Source organism: Ictalurus furcatus, chromosome 2 (genome assembly GCF_023375685.1).
Source record: "Ictalurus furcatus strain D&B chromosome 2, Billie_1.0, whole genome shotgun sequence".
In the NCBI taxonomy this organism is placed as follows: domain Eukaryota; kingdom Metazoa; phylum Chordata; class Actinopteri; order Siluriformes; family Ictaluridae; genus Ictalurus; species Ictalurus furcatus.
The window spans coordinates 18,862,512-18,878,178 of record NC_071256.1 but is presented as its reverse complement, the minus strand read 5'-3'; the positions used below and the strand labels follow the sequence as shown (position 1 = coordinate 18,878,178).

Genomic DNA, 15,667 nt, shown 5'->3' with positions numbered 1-15,667 from the left:
ACTTAATGAGGGGGAGATGGTTTCACTCTGTCAACAAACTGCAAATTTATAGAAAAAACTGTTGTTATTTAGTACATATCTGTTTTTGTCTGCTATCTTTGTTAGTGATGTGCAGAATTTACACAAATTACACATATTTTACACATATTGGCAATTAAAATAAGGAAAAACAAATAAACGTCGTAGATTTTATCCACTTATCCGATAGCTGCGATTAATGTGGTGGACCATCATGTCATAATGGACTCAAATGGACTAAAGAAAAAGCATGACTGGTTTCGAGTTCACTAACAACAACCAGCACTTTCACACAAATTATACATACCAACATAAATCGGGTTATATATCCGACAAATCGACAACTTGTCCACTGGCTTCATCAGTTCCACTTTTCATTTATGATTCACACTTCACAACGAAAACCAATTATTCAAAAGCGTGTCCAGGGAAAGAGGTCATTCTGAAAGTGGGTTATGTGACTTACCCACTGTGGCCTGTTCTGAAGAACAAGAAAAGCGATTAGTCATGACAGAGACAGAGAGAGAGAAAGAATGAGGGCCAGGGTTCTTCAAAGCACTTCAGCTCATGATTTCAAGTGCCATTGTTGTCATTGTTGGTCCTTTGGTGAATCCAGTACCTCGTTTTCCTTTTCTCTTAATCGTCATTAAAACAATGATTTAACACCAATTGATTTTATTTTGTGAAAAAAATCCAAGCAATTGCACTTCTGGCCTTGAGGCTGCTTCACAGAAAGAGCCACACCACATTCATTTAAGCAATTGGATAAATATCTCATTCAAACCAGTATATGGTTTTCTGTCTGAAGATCTTTAATAAGTGATACCTGAATTCTACTTCAACTCCTGCCAGATGAACTCTAGCCAGTAGCGACTTGAGTCATTTCCAAGGCCTTTTTTTTTATAAATATTTGATATATATTTGGCAGCAGGCCAATCTGTAATGCTTCCCAGTTCCTCCTGGGACACAGCTGTCAGACTGAACGTTTTGACCCCTTTGATATAAAGTAACGTTTGCTGTTCTGCCTTTAATAAGCAAGGAATAAAAGACTTCAAGATGTGCTGTTGTAGGAAAATAATCAATGATGGAGTGGCGTGATGAAGCGAGATCACTGTTACCACCCAAAAGTTGATTGTTTTCCTATAGTGTAGCTCCAAGCTCTGAAGAGATTTATTCCTTTTATTCCACAGCAATGTGGTATTGTGATGTGGAACATCCACAAAACAAGTTAGTTCGTGTTCTCGCATTACGTTATAGCAGCAATAGTCATTCCCTCACCAACCAAATTTTTTAAAAAGCTGTACATTGTTAGGCTTAAATTATTAAATTATGTGGAGCAACCGTCCATGTGATTGAGCTGTTACTATAGAAACCATAACGTATTAGAATGAGTGCAATAATACAAACCTGTGATTTGACGCCATGCTGTTATAGAAAATTAATCAACAGCTTCCAATCAGACCAATCAGAATCCAGAATTCCCACTCCCTGGACCACTTTTTTAAACTCTCCACTGAAGTCATTATAAAGCTGTACACCAATTCCAGAGCTTGTCATCACCACCACAATGATCTCATCACGAATACTTCAAGTGGCAGGGCAGTGGTGGCTTGGTGGTTACTGATCGGAAGGTCGGGGGTTCAAGCCCCAGCACTGCCAAGCTGTCACTGTTGGGCCCTTGAGCAAGGCCCTTAACCCTCTCTGCTCTAGGGGCGCTGTATCATGGCTGACCCTGTGCTATGACCCCAGTTTCCTAACAAGCTGGGGTATGTGAAGAAAAGAATTTCACTGTGCTGTAATGTATATGTGACCAATAAAGACTTATATCACTTATTATAATTATTATCGTGTGTTCACTATTTCCACCAAATTTGACCTCTTTGCGTCTAGCGCCTTGTTTGAGGTCTTTAAATCGCCCCCGGAGCCACCATTTCTCTGCTTCATTTGCAGAGTTCCTCTTTTCTAAGATGCTTTGTGATTAGCAAGTGAGATTAGCAAACAAATTCAAGAGACTCCATAAATAACAAACGACAGTATGTACTGTGATATCACAGTACAGTCTGACCTCGCAAAAACACTCACTCACTCTCAAACACACACACACACACATATATATACATATATATCCGTGTGTACACTGATTAGCAGCGTTGTATGGAAGAGCAGCGCTGCCACCTACAGAAAGATCTAGAACCATCTCGTTCCCTCTGGGCCTTATTAAAAACCTCATGTTTTATTTCCGTCTCTGAAAGCAGACTAGCTCCTGTATAGAACCCTACTTCATTAAGCTTCTGCTGATTTTTTAAAAATAAGATGAAGAAATTGACATAAAATGCAGGAAACTGTTGACAGAGAGGAGATGGGTCATTTTCACCGGGCCTGGGTGGGCAATATGTCTGGATTAGAAATCAGAGAGGAAACCTGTCAGGAGAGCACTCATCATCATCATCACCTGTTCTAGACAGCCTTGAATAGAGTTTACTCCACACTATAATTAACGGTGCACAGGCTTAAAGACAAGCCATCGATTTGAGTTTGTGGTTGTGTTGACGAATCCGTTTCACATGATGAATCAGGACATGATTACGAGAGCACCGCTACTGTATATTTTAAATTGCTAATTTTTGTTTCTCTGTGTGAATCACAGTAAACAAAGGCTACAAGCCGTGTGCAAAATGTAAAAATAAAAAGCAGTGCAGTGAGTCCCTGATGGAGCGGCATGTACACAGCGTTCTCCTTCATCTCCACAGTACACTGAGAAATTTGGCAGCTTGTTAGCACAAATATTTCCATCACAGAAATTAGGAACAAATTAAGCAAATGGTGTGTAAAATAATTTGATTCAATTTCATTTCATATTCAAGGATTTCTCAGAATTTACAACTGAGTTGTGTATTACTTTTGGAGAACTAATAAATACTTCAGTTACATGTGAAATCTTTCACATTTAATGTCACTTTACAATCAATGAAAAAAGTTTTAATGTTAAAAATATTATGTTTTAAGTTTGGTTTTATAATAAAAAAAAGATTATGCTGTATACTGTGTATCCGAGAAGCGAAATGAATAAAAGATTTACACGTTTCAAAAATATGGCTGTATATAAAATTTGCCAATATTTTATCTCAAAAATGATTTGCTAAATGAAAAAAAAACTGCTTGAGAATGAACTTTTATATTAATTTAGTTAACTGACAGGATTTCTAGAAGCTAACCTGAGGGCGTTTCTAGAAGCTAACCTGACAGAATTTCTAGAAGCTAACCAGAGGGGGTTTTAGAAGCTAACCTGACAGGATGTCTAGAAGCTAACCTAAGGGGGTTTCTAGAAGCTAACCTGACAGAATTTATAGAAGCTAACCTGAGGGGGTTTCTAGAAGCTAATCTGAAAGGATTTCTAGAAGCTAAACTGAGGGGGTTTCTAGAAGCTAACCTGAGGGGGTTTCTAGATGCTAACCTGAGGGGATTTCTAGAAGCTAACCTGACTGGATTTCTAGAAGCTAACCTGACTGGATTTCTAGAAGCTAAACTGAGGGGGTTTCTAGAAGCTAACCTGAGGGGGTTTCTAGATGCTAACCTGAGGGGATTTCTAGAAGCAAACCTGATGGGATTTCTAGAACCAAACCTGACAGTATTTCTAGAAGCTAACTTGAGTGGATTTCTAGAAGCAAAACTGACAGGATTTCTAGAAGCTAACCTGAGGGGATTTCTAGACGCTAACCTGCGGGGATTTCTAGAAGCTAACCTGAGGGGATTTCTAGATGTTAACCTGAGGGGATTTCTAGAAGCAAACCTGACGGGATTTCTAGGGGCTAACCTGACAAGATTTCTAGAAGCTAACCTGACAGGATTTCTAGAAGCTAACCAGTGCTTGGTTTCAGCAGCCATTTTTATAATGTAAACATTATGTTATCCAAACGAATCCTGATTAAATGAACTAGAGTAACCTTTCAGTGTCTGTGTCCATCACATGACTGCTGGTCTCTTAACGATCTCCAAGCATAATTGGTGTTTATTTTTTTCTGTCTTCTCGTCTGGATGATTTCAGCTGAATAATGGACTCATCTATTATTAAGAGCTCATCTTTGTGCTGGTGTCTCACTTTCTGTATCATTTATTTTAAATGAGAGCAAATTTGCCATCCTGTCTCATAGCAGACGCCGTGTGTGTGTGTGTGTGTGTGTGTGTGTGTGTGTGTGTGTGTGTGTGTGAATCCCAGCGCTGTGTATAAAATTTCTTTCAAATTAATCAAATGTGACCCAGAGGTGGTAGAATCCAGATGTGCAGTCCTATTCCAATAGTTCTGTCAATATAACCCATTGTGGTGCAAAAGTTTGAATACCAACTTGTTTTTTTCTAGAACAATACAAAGAAAATACAGTACACAACGAATAAAACACTCCATTTTGTGCTGTGACAGGAAAATAAGCAACGACGGAGTGGTGCGATGAAGCAGAGTCACTGTTACCATTCCGAAGATGATTATTTTCCAATAACAGCACACCCATAAGCATGTTATTCCCTTTGTATATTACAGGAATTTGCAGATAATTGCTTTGTTTTTATTTATGAAAGAACAACGTCATACTTTTTATCCGTTTAAAGTTGCCGAACTTCTGGGGAACAAGTTAGTTTCTGTTCTCACTAACGTTATAGCAGCTGTAAACAGTCTTTCCCTCACACCACCTCTTGTTATTTTCTCTCTCTTCAAGTTAATAAGACGTTTTTTTGTTGTTTTTTAATGCAACTCAAAGTGTAAACACATATGTCCTGAAGAAGGGAAAAACATAGTTTTACCTTTGACTCTTTCTAAATTGTTTCGCAGACAAGAAGTAACAATAAACATATAAAAAGTGTTGTTCTTTAATAAGGGAAAATGTAATAGATGGTAAATGGTGTGCTGTGCTCTAAGAGGAAGCTGATAGCAGCTGATATTCATAATTCATAACCATTCATCAATAATATTTCAGAATTTCAGCGTGTATAATAAATTATTTAATAAATCTGAGGGAAGAAAAACATCCTGAAGTGCACTGAAGTACATTCGCTGAAGTCAGGTGTTTGTGATCAACGTCAATGCTTTGTGTTTTTAGTGGAACAGCACTGACACTCAGTGGTGGACTTCGGTAATGCAGCGTAACTTTACAGCACAATCTCTAGCTCCGTGTCAAATCTTCACTTCTGTACACAGCGCACTAACTAGTGCACTCATAGAAATACAGAATCATGCAGTGTCAGTTGTGCTCCTGTAAACCACGTCGTAAGTGTCTGTAATATTCACACAGGCTGTGTTTGAAATTGAGTATTACCTACAAGATAAAATACCTTCAAAATTAATTCTTTACAGTGCTTGGAGGAAACTGAAGCTCGGTGTGCTGGTTATGGTGCAAACAAAATGGAGTAAATAAAAAAAACACCACACAACACAACATTAAGACATTTTGTTTTATTTCAGCAAATAATTTACTAACATTTCTGTGGCAGAATGCTGTAAACTTCACATTTTTGTTTTTTTGGGGGGTTTTTGTACATACAACAAAGTCAAACTGTAACCGAGTCGTTTTCAGGGACGAAAATCTTTATTTTTTTTAATCAGTTTTTTCATTTTATGGAAAAATGGAAATAAAGGGTTAGTGGATCCTACATAACCTGGGAAAGGTAGTGTTTTGTAACGTTAGACGATGAAAAGTAGAAAGAAAGGAGAAAGAGTCGTGACGGTCATGTGGTCATGTCATTTGGGATTGAAACATTTTTTTCAACATTTTTCAAACACCAACAATTCAAAACATTTACCTACTTAGATACCAAAATCTGCTTCATTGTCTCTCATCATAAAATCTAAATCAATAATGATAACCTTTAAAACTCTAATCCAAAGACTTCTGTATTAAATCATTAATACAGTATAAATGTTAAGTGTGAGTGGTGTGTAAAGGTACATGGTCAATATTCCAGATCAGGTGTAAAAATCTGTTTGTTTTGTTCACTTTATTTCCTAGAATCACATCCTTACAAGGTGTCCTTTAAGAAACACAGGTTTCTTTCATTTCAAGTACATCAGCAATAAAGTTTCCTCTTCAACATAATTTTGAGCCACAGACCCTTTAGTCATTGCACAAAAAGAACGAAAGAAAGAAAAAAAAATGTAAAAGATGTACGAACGTTAATAAGCTCAATGTTATTTTATTGCAACCGAATCACATCCAAAGAAGCAGCAGCTTTGAATTGAATTAATGCTCTCCATACACTCCCGAGGGGAAAAAAAAAAGAATTTAAAAAAAAATTTAAATTTAAAAAAGGGGGGGGGGTACTAAACTGTACATTTCCTTGTCGCTGGCGTCGTATTCAATCGAGGGCATACCTATAATATGCATCTTTATGCGGTAATGTGAATAAAGCATATACTGAAAGCTTGAAATGGTCAATCTTATTGTTTTAAAAAGGTAGACTATATCCACATTTCCTCCACACGTTAAAAGGTACGATCTCCACAACACTAGTTTTTTTTCCCCCCCTAGAGACTGTATGTTCAACAGAAAATAATAAAAACGTCATGATGTGCGATGAAAAGCAAGATGAAGGCAAAACAATTCAAATAATATACATTAAATATATATATTAACGTGGCTTTTGTAACAAATAAACCATTCAAATCCTAGAAACTCCGGAACGCTCCATGTGAATAAAGTGGCAATACTGTTATATATAATGCACAGTCACTATCGTTTGTTGATTATGGCAGCATTTGGCAGAGAACCTCACCCAAAAATATCAGTTGGCGATGAAATATTTTAAATTCGACGTCAAAAATCTGCTTCTATTTTCCCCCCTCAACGCCAGCTTGTCCTCAGTGTTGGTCGAGAGGTGAAAAAGCAGCAAGTATCCTTCACTGCAGAAAAAAAATATCCAGAGGGTGGAGTCAGACCTTATCCAGCTGCTACTACCTGGGCAGAGACAATTCAACATTCTAAATGTGTTGTTGGTTTAGGGGTTAGAGGAGTTGGATCAGGTCTGGCTCCACCCCCTGGATTTTCGGTTCTACATAAAAATCTGTCACGTGTTAAAGCTAGCTGATCAGCACTAAGTGAGCATTTTCGGGTGATGTGTCCCTTTTTTAACCCATCAGCGTCTACGTGTTAATCATCATGTGGCAAAATCAGTGAAATAACGTGAACGTCGAGGTACAACAGCATCTGCGTTCGTTACACGTTTGATGGCTTCCTTTCAAACTGGAACAGAAACATACTGAGGATTAAGTGGCTTTATTTTCGAGCAGCACGTGTGTGTGTGTGTGTGTTCTCGAGCTCAGATCGTCCTGTTGCGTTTGTGGGTCGGCGAGTCCGTGATGACGTCGCTGCACTGGGCGCTCGTGCGCTTCCTGCCGCTGCCATTCTCCAGGTGCAGCGCCATCTCCTCCGCTATAAAAGTGTTCAAGTCGACGTCATGGAGGCCGTTTCTCCTGCGGCCTGGGTTTGAGCCGCCGCTCACGTGGGTGGGAGAACCCGGAGTACCGGAACGCACACTGATGCTGGCCATCGCGCCGCTCAGACCTGCGACACCATGCGAGAAAACACACAATACACTTATTTTTCCCCTTGTATTCTCAAAATTGAGTTTTTATACCATTCTAGATTCTGATTGGTCAGAAGAGTGTTGATTCATTTTCTATAAGAGCAGCTCTGACAGAGATCTGTGCAGCTGCAAGTCTCACACACACAAACACAAATGCACACACAGGTTGTATTAATGTGCTGGTTCTAATGCGTTACGTTTCTATTTATTATTTATTTAACATTTACAGAAGGAGCCTCCAGTGTTATATGTAAAGTAACGTAACTAAGTTTTCACGAGTTCTTCAGGACAGAGGAATTTACGTTTCTTTGCGGTTTCTCAGTAACATGACAATTCTGTCTTATTTACTGGTGAGGGAACGACTGTTGTGAGAACTCCACAACATTAAAAGTACCAATTAATGGTTAAAAAGTATTATGTGCTGTTTAATTAATAAAAAAAAAATTGTCCTTGTTGGCACACTGATGTGGTATAAGAGGAATAAAGTACGTGGGGACATGCTGTTATAAGAAAATATTTAACTATGGTGTGTCAACAGTGACTCCTTGGGAAATAGATGAAAGTCTTTAATGTAATGCAGATTATTTACCGTGCAGTGCAATGGCTTCGCGGAAAGGCTGCAGGTCTGTTTCCACAGAGGAGACCGTATCTGACGAAGGCGGCCGGTTGGGTGGGATTCTGGGTGTGGCTCTGGAGACCCTCGGAGGCGGCGTTTTGCCACACAGGAAGCTGATCAAATCCTCTCTCCGGATGGTCCTCCTTCGCTTCTTTACCCAGGCCAACATTTCCTTGTTGCGTCTCTGTTGACCCGTCTGGATCCCAAGCTCGTAGCTACGCTGATGTGCATCCACGCTTTCTGTTAACGTTATATTCAAAATATTCAAGGAAGATCTAGTCATCAGGATCATACCGATAATCTATATCGTTTTTGTTTGCTAGCACTGGGATCAATTTTGGCGGTACCTTTGTACAGATTGGTGACGGCTGTTGCTGCATTCTGAAACGGCGCCCACAGGGACAGTCCTTGTTGATGGCAAACTCGATCTGGAAGACAAAAATAAAAGTGAGAGGGGTGCCGCCCCTTCTCACATTATACACGCATGCTTCTGCGTTTCCAAATAAACACGGCCTACTTCCTGGAAAACACACTGACAGGTACGTGTTACACAGAAGTCTGGGTTTGTTCACGGCAAATTCTGGAAGGTTCTTCAACACAGTCAGCACACAGTAACAGCACTGCCACAAGATCCAGTTACCGATCACCACCGTTCCTCACAAGCCACCGCCACCAATCCCCACAAGCCATCGGCACTGATCCCCACAAACCATCAGCGATCGCCACCATTCCCCACAAGCCCTCAGCACCGATCCCTACAAGCCCTCGCCAATCGCCACCGTTCCCCACAAGCCACTGCCACCGATCCCCACAAGCCATCGGCACCGATCCCCACAAGCCATCGGCGATCGCCACCATTCCCTACAAGCCATCAGCGATCGCCACCGTTCCCTACAAGCCATCAGCACCAATCCCCACAAGCCATCAGCGATCGCCACCGTTCCCTACAAGCCACCGCCACCGTTCCCCACAAACTATCAGCGATTGCCACCGATCCCCACAAGCCATCGCCACCATTTCACAAAAGCCACCAGCGATCGCCACCGTTCCCCACCTTTCCCCACAAGCCACCGCCGATCGCCACCTTTCCCCACAAGCCATGACCAGGACGAGTCAATGAATATGCAAATGAGGCTGCATCATCTGGCAACTTCTAGCTACTTTTGGAGCTACTTTCCCTTGAAAAGTGTTGGCAGCGCTTCTCAAGAAGACCAGGATGCCCAGGAAATCAATAATAGTGACAGGAAATCAGCCTTAATGTGACCCCATACAACCTCAAACTGAACCTTGGTGACTGAAATTCCACATGACGGCCGCGAGCTTGAGGATGTTTTCAGGCTTCACTGCTGTCAGAATCAGCCGGCTTTCTGAATTCACAACTTACACTGATATTTTACCGATCTTTACAAATACAGTGTTTCTAATGCCTGATTAATATTATATCTTTGTTTAAAAAAAATTATACCGAAATACCAAATGACTCATTTTCTTTGCTTTATCATGTCCATCTGTCTGACAGACACCTCGCTAGCTAGCAAGCTAGTCATCCCCGTCGTCCAAAAGAAAATGTTTATCTAAAATTAGCTTCAGGAATTATTTGAACACAATCCATTCAACATTAACTGCTTAATATATTTTTATCTATTTCAACTAGATTTAATCAAGCTAAACCACCTTATAGCTACATGCTAAGCTAGTCATATCAAGGCAGAAGAGTTATAAAGTGCTAATAATGCTGAGACAGCTAGCAAAATCTGGCACAAAGGTTGAAATTTTTTATTTTAATTATTTAAACCCGAGCCAGATCGCAGTAATAAAGAACCAGAAGACGAACATTCTTTAGAAAAGAAATTGTCAGACTTGCTATATCAAGCTAACTAACGTTTTTATATATATATATATATATATATATATATATATATATATATATATATATATATATATAAATAAAATAAGCTAACAGCTGACTAATATAGTGTAGCGGTCGTTCTTTTCCCACCCGTAAAAACAAAAATCCCGCCTCTTAGTTATAATTGGCTAGCCTTTCTTGACACGAAGGAACACTAGCCAATCCCGGTGCATGAACCTTGCTCTGATTATTCTATCCTAAAATCACATGACCCGGAATTCGCCGGGAAACGGTTGTGAAACAAAATAAGCGCAGCTAGCAAAGTATTCACAGGAAGCAATCATAGCAGACCTTTATAAAGCTGCGCTACCGCGGTAGCCGAATTTTGAAACATATGCCAGAGTTTTTCTCGGTTTTGGTCGACCTCCTCTTCGCTCGGCTCTCCTTGGTCGGCCTCGGCGAGGCACTGCCTCTCCCAGTTTGAAAACCAATGCTCCGGTCCGTGTTCTTGAATCTCTGCCTCGTTCTCTTCCTTCCGATCCTCCATTATGAAAAACACTCAAAAAGTCCCCAATAAAGTTCGCTTTGTTAACAGTCAAGTGTCTGGTGTGAACGTGTGAGACTTTAGAAAGAGTTATTCTAAGTTAACATTAACATAGCGCTAGGAACCGATAAACAATGAGATTGGAGAGAAATCTTCACGCTAACTGCTCTCCTATCTACCAACTTCATTGACGTGTTGGGGGTTATAAAGTGACTACGCTCACTTTGTCAGTCTGGAAACCCCTGCCCACCGGGACAAAGAAAAAACCTGATTGGCTAAACTTGCTACTTTTGCGAGGACCAGGGTAAATCTGAATATTTGATTTGCCAGAGGAAACGCAAATCAAACCGTGACCGGAAGCAAGTCACGTGGAATTAAAGGGCCAGCGCGGTTTTTACTTAGCTGAGTATTACATTGTGGATGACAAAGTCTTTTTTCAGTTATTTATAGCAGTAGCAAGTTTGGTTTTTACATTGGAAAGATCTATAAAAGATGCAAAATATAATAAAACACAAACTGTGGTTCTTTGTGGGTTTATCATATTGCACACATCAGGATGATATCAATAGTATATTATTTTCAGTTAAATGTCAAATAAAAGTGTTTAAAGGGTTACACTGAATACAAATATTTTCTTCCTGCTACTAGAGACCTTACTTTTAGATTTTTTTTGCTTGTTTGTTTCATTATGTTTGTTGTTTTTGCTTGGTTTTTTTATCTGTTAATTATTCATATTGCCTGTAGACATTTTTGTGGTTCTTGCACAGGCCTAGAATTAGTTTCATAGTCTCACAAGCAAGTGTCACAGATGGTTTTATTAGAATAATTGCACCATTCATTTGGTTGCTAAAAATATGGTTGTGAAATTTGCTACATATAAGTTGGCGTGCAAATCAGGAATATGTATTCACAAAAACAGCTATTTATTTCTGCTATTAAGTTGAATGCTTTTTAAAAATTGCCAGTTTTCCTCATGGAATATGTTTAGCTAGAAGCTTCACAACATGAAAATCAGTTAACTTTTATAGTTAATAATACATTACACACACACACACACACACACACACACACACACACACATATATATATATATATATATATATATATATATATATATATATATATAAGTGTGTGTGTGTGTAAATATGTTTATATATATATATATATAAATTTATATTTAAGTAGTATATATATATATATATATATATATATATATATATATATATATATATATATAATATATAAGTAGTAAACTATAATCAAATGAAACCCTCAGCTGTAAATAAATTATAAGTATAATGTATTTCTGCCAAAAATGTCATTCTAATATAATACATTATAGTTAAATATATAAATATAGTTTATGTACTTGCTATAGCATGTACTTGCAAACATGCTATTGAGTTTCTCTGTTTGGGTGCATGCTAACAACAACAAAAAAAAACTTTTCTGTATCTTACACAAGGTGTCTGTGAAAGGCTATACACTATCTCTTAAAAAGAATCAGGTTTAAATCATGTTTAGACATTTTCTCGTTTGTGATGTGTGAAGAGTGAGGACTAGAGAATCAGTATTCTCTGCCACGTACCTTTATTGCGTACTTCAGTGTACTCAGTTTTTAGACTTTTTTGCACTCCATAGATGGTTTTAGGTGTTGAATCAAATCATGATATGAACAAAACCCAAAATCCATTACACTGAATCTAAAAACAGACTCACTTTGACATGATGTGGTAGAATTATAAACTTTATTAATTATTAATTCAACTTCATTAACTCTGCAGGTTCGTCACAGGCCTCAAAAGTAAGTCTGTTTTCTGTCTGTCTATCTGTCTGTCTATCTGTCTATTTATATTTCTGTTTGTCTGTTCATCAGTCGTCCTATCTATCTATCTATCTATCTATCTATCTATGTATCTACATGTCTGTCTGACTGTCTATCTATGTATTTATTTACAAGTCTGTTTGTCAGTCATCCTCTCTGTCTGTCTGTCTATCAATATATCTATATATCTATTTACATGTCTGTCTCTCTGTCTGTTTGTCAATTTGTCTATCAGATATTTATCTATCTGTCTGTCTGTCTATTAATCAGTCTGTTTGTCTTTCTATTTATTCATCAATCTGTCTGTCTATCATTTATCTGTCTGTTCATTCATTTATGTGTATATACAGTGGGGGAAATAAGTACGGTATTGAATGCGTCAACATTTTTTTCAGTAAATATATTTCCGATGAGGCTATTCACATGAAATTTTCACCAGACTTTGGTATTAACTCAAGCAATCCACACATATAAAGAAATCCAAACCTTAAAATCCATAAATAAAGTTAAGCATAATAAAGTGGAATGATACAGGAAATAAGTACTGAACACGCTAACTGAAATTTATTTAATACTTAGTGGAGAAGTCTTTGTTTGTAATGACAGCTTCAAGACGCTTCCTGTATGAAGAAATTAATCTGCCGCAGTATTCAGGTGTGATTTTGGCCCATTCTTCTAAACATATTGTCTTTAAATCTTGTTCAACTGGATTCAAGTCAGGTGATTGACTGGGCCATTCTAATGCCTTGATTGTTTTTCTCTGAAACCAAGTGAGAGTTTCCTTTGCTGTATGCTTTGGATCGTTGTACTGCTGGAAGGTCCACTACGTCTCATCTTCATCATCCTGGAGGATGGCAGCTGATTCTTCTCAAGAATCTCCCGGTAAAGGGCTCCATTCATCGTTCCTTCAATGATATGAAGTCTGCCAGTACCATGCGATGAAAAACAGCCCCACACCAAGATGCTTCCACCTCCAAACTTCACTGTTGGTATAGTGTTTTTAGGGTGATGTACATTGCCATTTCTTCTCCAAACATGGTGTGTAGTATGACAGCCAAAAAGTTAAATTTTGCTCTCATCTGACCAGACTACACTCTCCCAGTATTTCATAGGTTTGTCCAAATGAGTTGTAGCAAACTTTAAACGAGCTTCGACATGCTTTTTCTTTAGTAATGGAGTCTTGCGAGGTGAGCGTGAGCAGTGGAGTGCATTGCCTATTCTTTTCTCTGTGACGATGGCACCTGCTGCCTCCAAGTGTGTCTGGAGCTCTTTCCGAGTGGTCCTTGGCTCTTGGGGTACTCTTCTGTCTATTCTTCTGACTCCCTGATCAGGAATCTTGCAAGGAGCTCCTGTGCGTGGCCGGTTTGATGACGGAGTGATGTTGTTTCCACTTGTGGATAATGGCCCCAATGGTGCTTACTGGAAGATTTGGAAGTTTTGAAATACGTCTGTATCTGATTCCATCAATATGTTTTGTCAATAATGCTGCGAAGGTCTTGGGAGAGCACTTTGCTTTTACCCATCATGAGATGTTTCTTGTGTGACACCTTGGTAACGAAAAGTCTTTTTATAGACCATCAATTTACTAACCCATCTGATATTAATTTACACAGATAGGGGGTATAATTACTTATGGATTTCAGCTGGTTCCTTGCCTTACCTTGCCTTGGAGAACTACTTTTTCTTAGCGTGTTCAATACTTTTTTCCTGTGTCATTCCACTTTATTACACACTAATTTATTTATGGACTTTAATGTTGTGAATTCTTTATATTTCTGGATTTCTTGAGTTAATACTGATGTTTTGTGGAAATTTCATGTGAATAGCCTCATTGGAAATATATTTACTGAAAAAAATGTTGATGTGTTCAATAATTATTTCCCCCACTGTATTTATATTTCTGTCTGTTCTTTGGCCTATCTGTCTGTCAATTTGTATGTCTATCTGTTTATTAGTCTATCTATCTATAATGATATTACAGCACAGTGAAATTCTGTCTTCGCATTCCCCAGCATGTTAGGAAGTTGGGGTCCTGTCCGTTGGGGTCTGTCCGTCTATCTACCTGTCTGTCTGTCTATCTTTCTATATATCTATCTATCTATTTATGTGTGTGTCTGTATGTCTGTCTACCTAGCTATCTGTCTATCTATCTATCTACATGTCTGCCTGTCTGTCTGTCTATTTATCTATTTACATGTCTGTTTGTCTGTTCGTCAGTCTTCCTCTGTCTTCCTCTCTGTCTATTTGTCAATTTGTCTATCAGATATTTATCTGTCTGTCCGTCTATTAATCTGTCTGTTCATTGGTTTGTCATCTGTCTGTTTGTCTTTCTGTTCATCAAGCTGTCTGTCTATAATTTATCTGTCTGTTATTTGACCTATCTGTCTATTTGTATGTCTGTCTGTTTATTATTCTATCTATCTATCTATCTTTCTATCTATCTATAGCGATAATGAGTCTTTATTGGTTACATATACGTTACAGCACAGTGAAATTATTTTCTTTAGGAAGTTGGGGCTAGAGCCCATGATACAGTGCCACTGGAGCAGAGAGGGTTAAGGGCCTTGCTCAAGGGCCCAACAGTGGCAGTGTTTGGGCTTGAACCTTCCGATCGGTAACCCAGAGCCTTAAAAGCTAAGCCACCACTGCCCCTTCTATCTATCTATCTAACTATCTATCTGTCTGTCTATCTGTCTGTCTATTTACATGTTTGTTTGTCTGTTCATCAGTCTTCCTCTCTGTCTGTCTATCTGTCTATCTATTTACATGTCTATCTATCTATTTACATGTCTGTCTATCTATCTACCAAATTTCATGCCTGTTTGTCACTCTTCTTCTCTGTCTGTCTGTTTATATATCTATTTACATGTCTCTCTGTCTGTTTGTCAGTTTGTTTATCAGATATTTATCTATCTGTCTGTTCATCTATTAATCTGTCTGTTTGTCTGTTCATTGGCTTGTCTGCCTATTAATCAGTCTGTTTGTCTTTCTGTTCATCAATCTGTCTGTCTATCATTTATCTGTCTGTTCATCCATTTGTCTGTGTATGTATTTATCTGTCTGTCTGTTCTTTGACCTATCTGTCTGTCAAATTGTATGTCTGTCTGTTTATTATTTTATCTATCTATCTATGTATCTACATGTATGTCTGTCTGACTGTATATCTATCTATCTATCTATCTATCTATCTGTATGTCTGTCTGACTGTATATCTATCTATCTATCTACATTTCTATTTGTCTGTTC

General features: G+C 38.5%; 1 protein-coding gene across 1 annotated transcript; it reads right to left on the bottom strand.

The window, feature by feature from the left end:
* Window positions 1-5,446: 5,446 nt before the first annotated feature.
* Window positions 5,447-11,009, bottom strand: hapstr1a (HUWE1 associated protein modifying stress responses a). Its single transcript, XM_053652133.1, has 4 exons — window positions 10,404-11,009; window positions 8,551-8,631; window positions 8,177-8,443; window positions 5,447-7,565 (listed from the first exon to the last, which is right to left on the bottom strand). The coding sequence occupies exons 1-4, from the start codon at window positions 10,597-10,599 to the stop codon at window positions 7,321-7,323; spliced, it is 789 nt and encodes a 262-aa protein (XP_053508108.1). The 5' UTR covers window positions 10,600-11,009; the 3' UTR covers window positions 5,447-7,320.
* Window positions 11,010-15,667: the final 4,658 nt, after the last annotated feature.

What these genes read in the sequence shown, in the direction of transcription:
- hapstr1a (XM_053652133.1), bottom strand. Translation starts at nt 10,599, where the DNA reads ATGGAGGATCGGAAGGAAGAGAACGAGGCAGAGATTCAAGAACACGGA. An exon ending in GGTAGCGCAGCTTTATAAAG is followed by an intron (nt 8,632 to 10,403) that starts GTCTGCTATGAT and finishes TTTGTCTTCCAG; the next exon opens with ATCGAGTTTGCCATCAACAA. An exon ending in CGAAGCCATTGCACTGCACG is followed by an intron (nt 7,566 to 8,176) that starts GTAAATAATCTG and finishes ATGGTGTCGCAG; the next exon opens with GTCTGAGCGGCGCGATGGCC.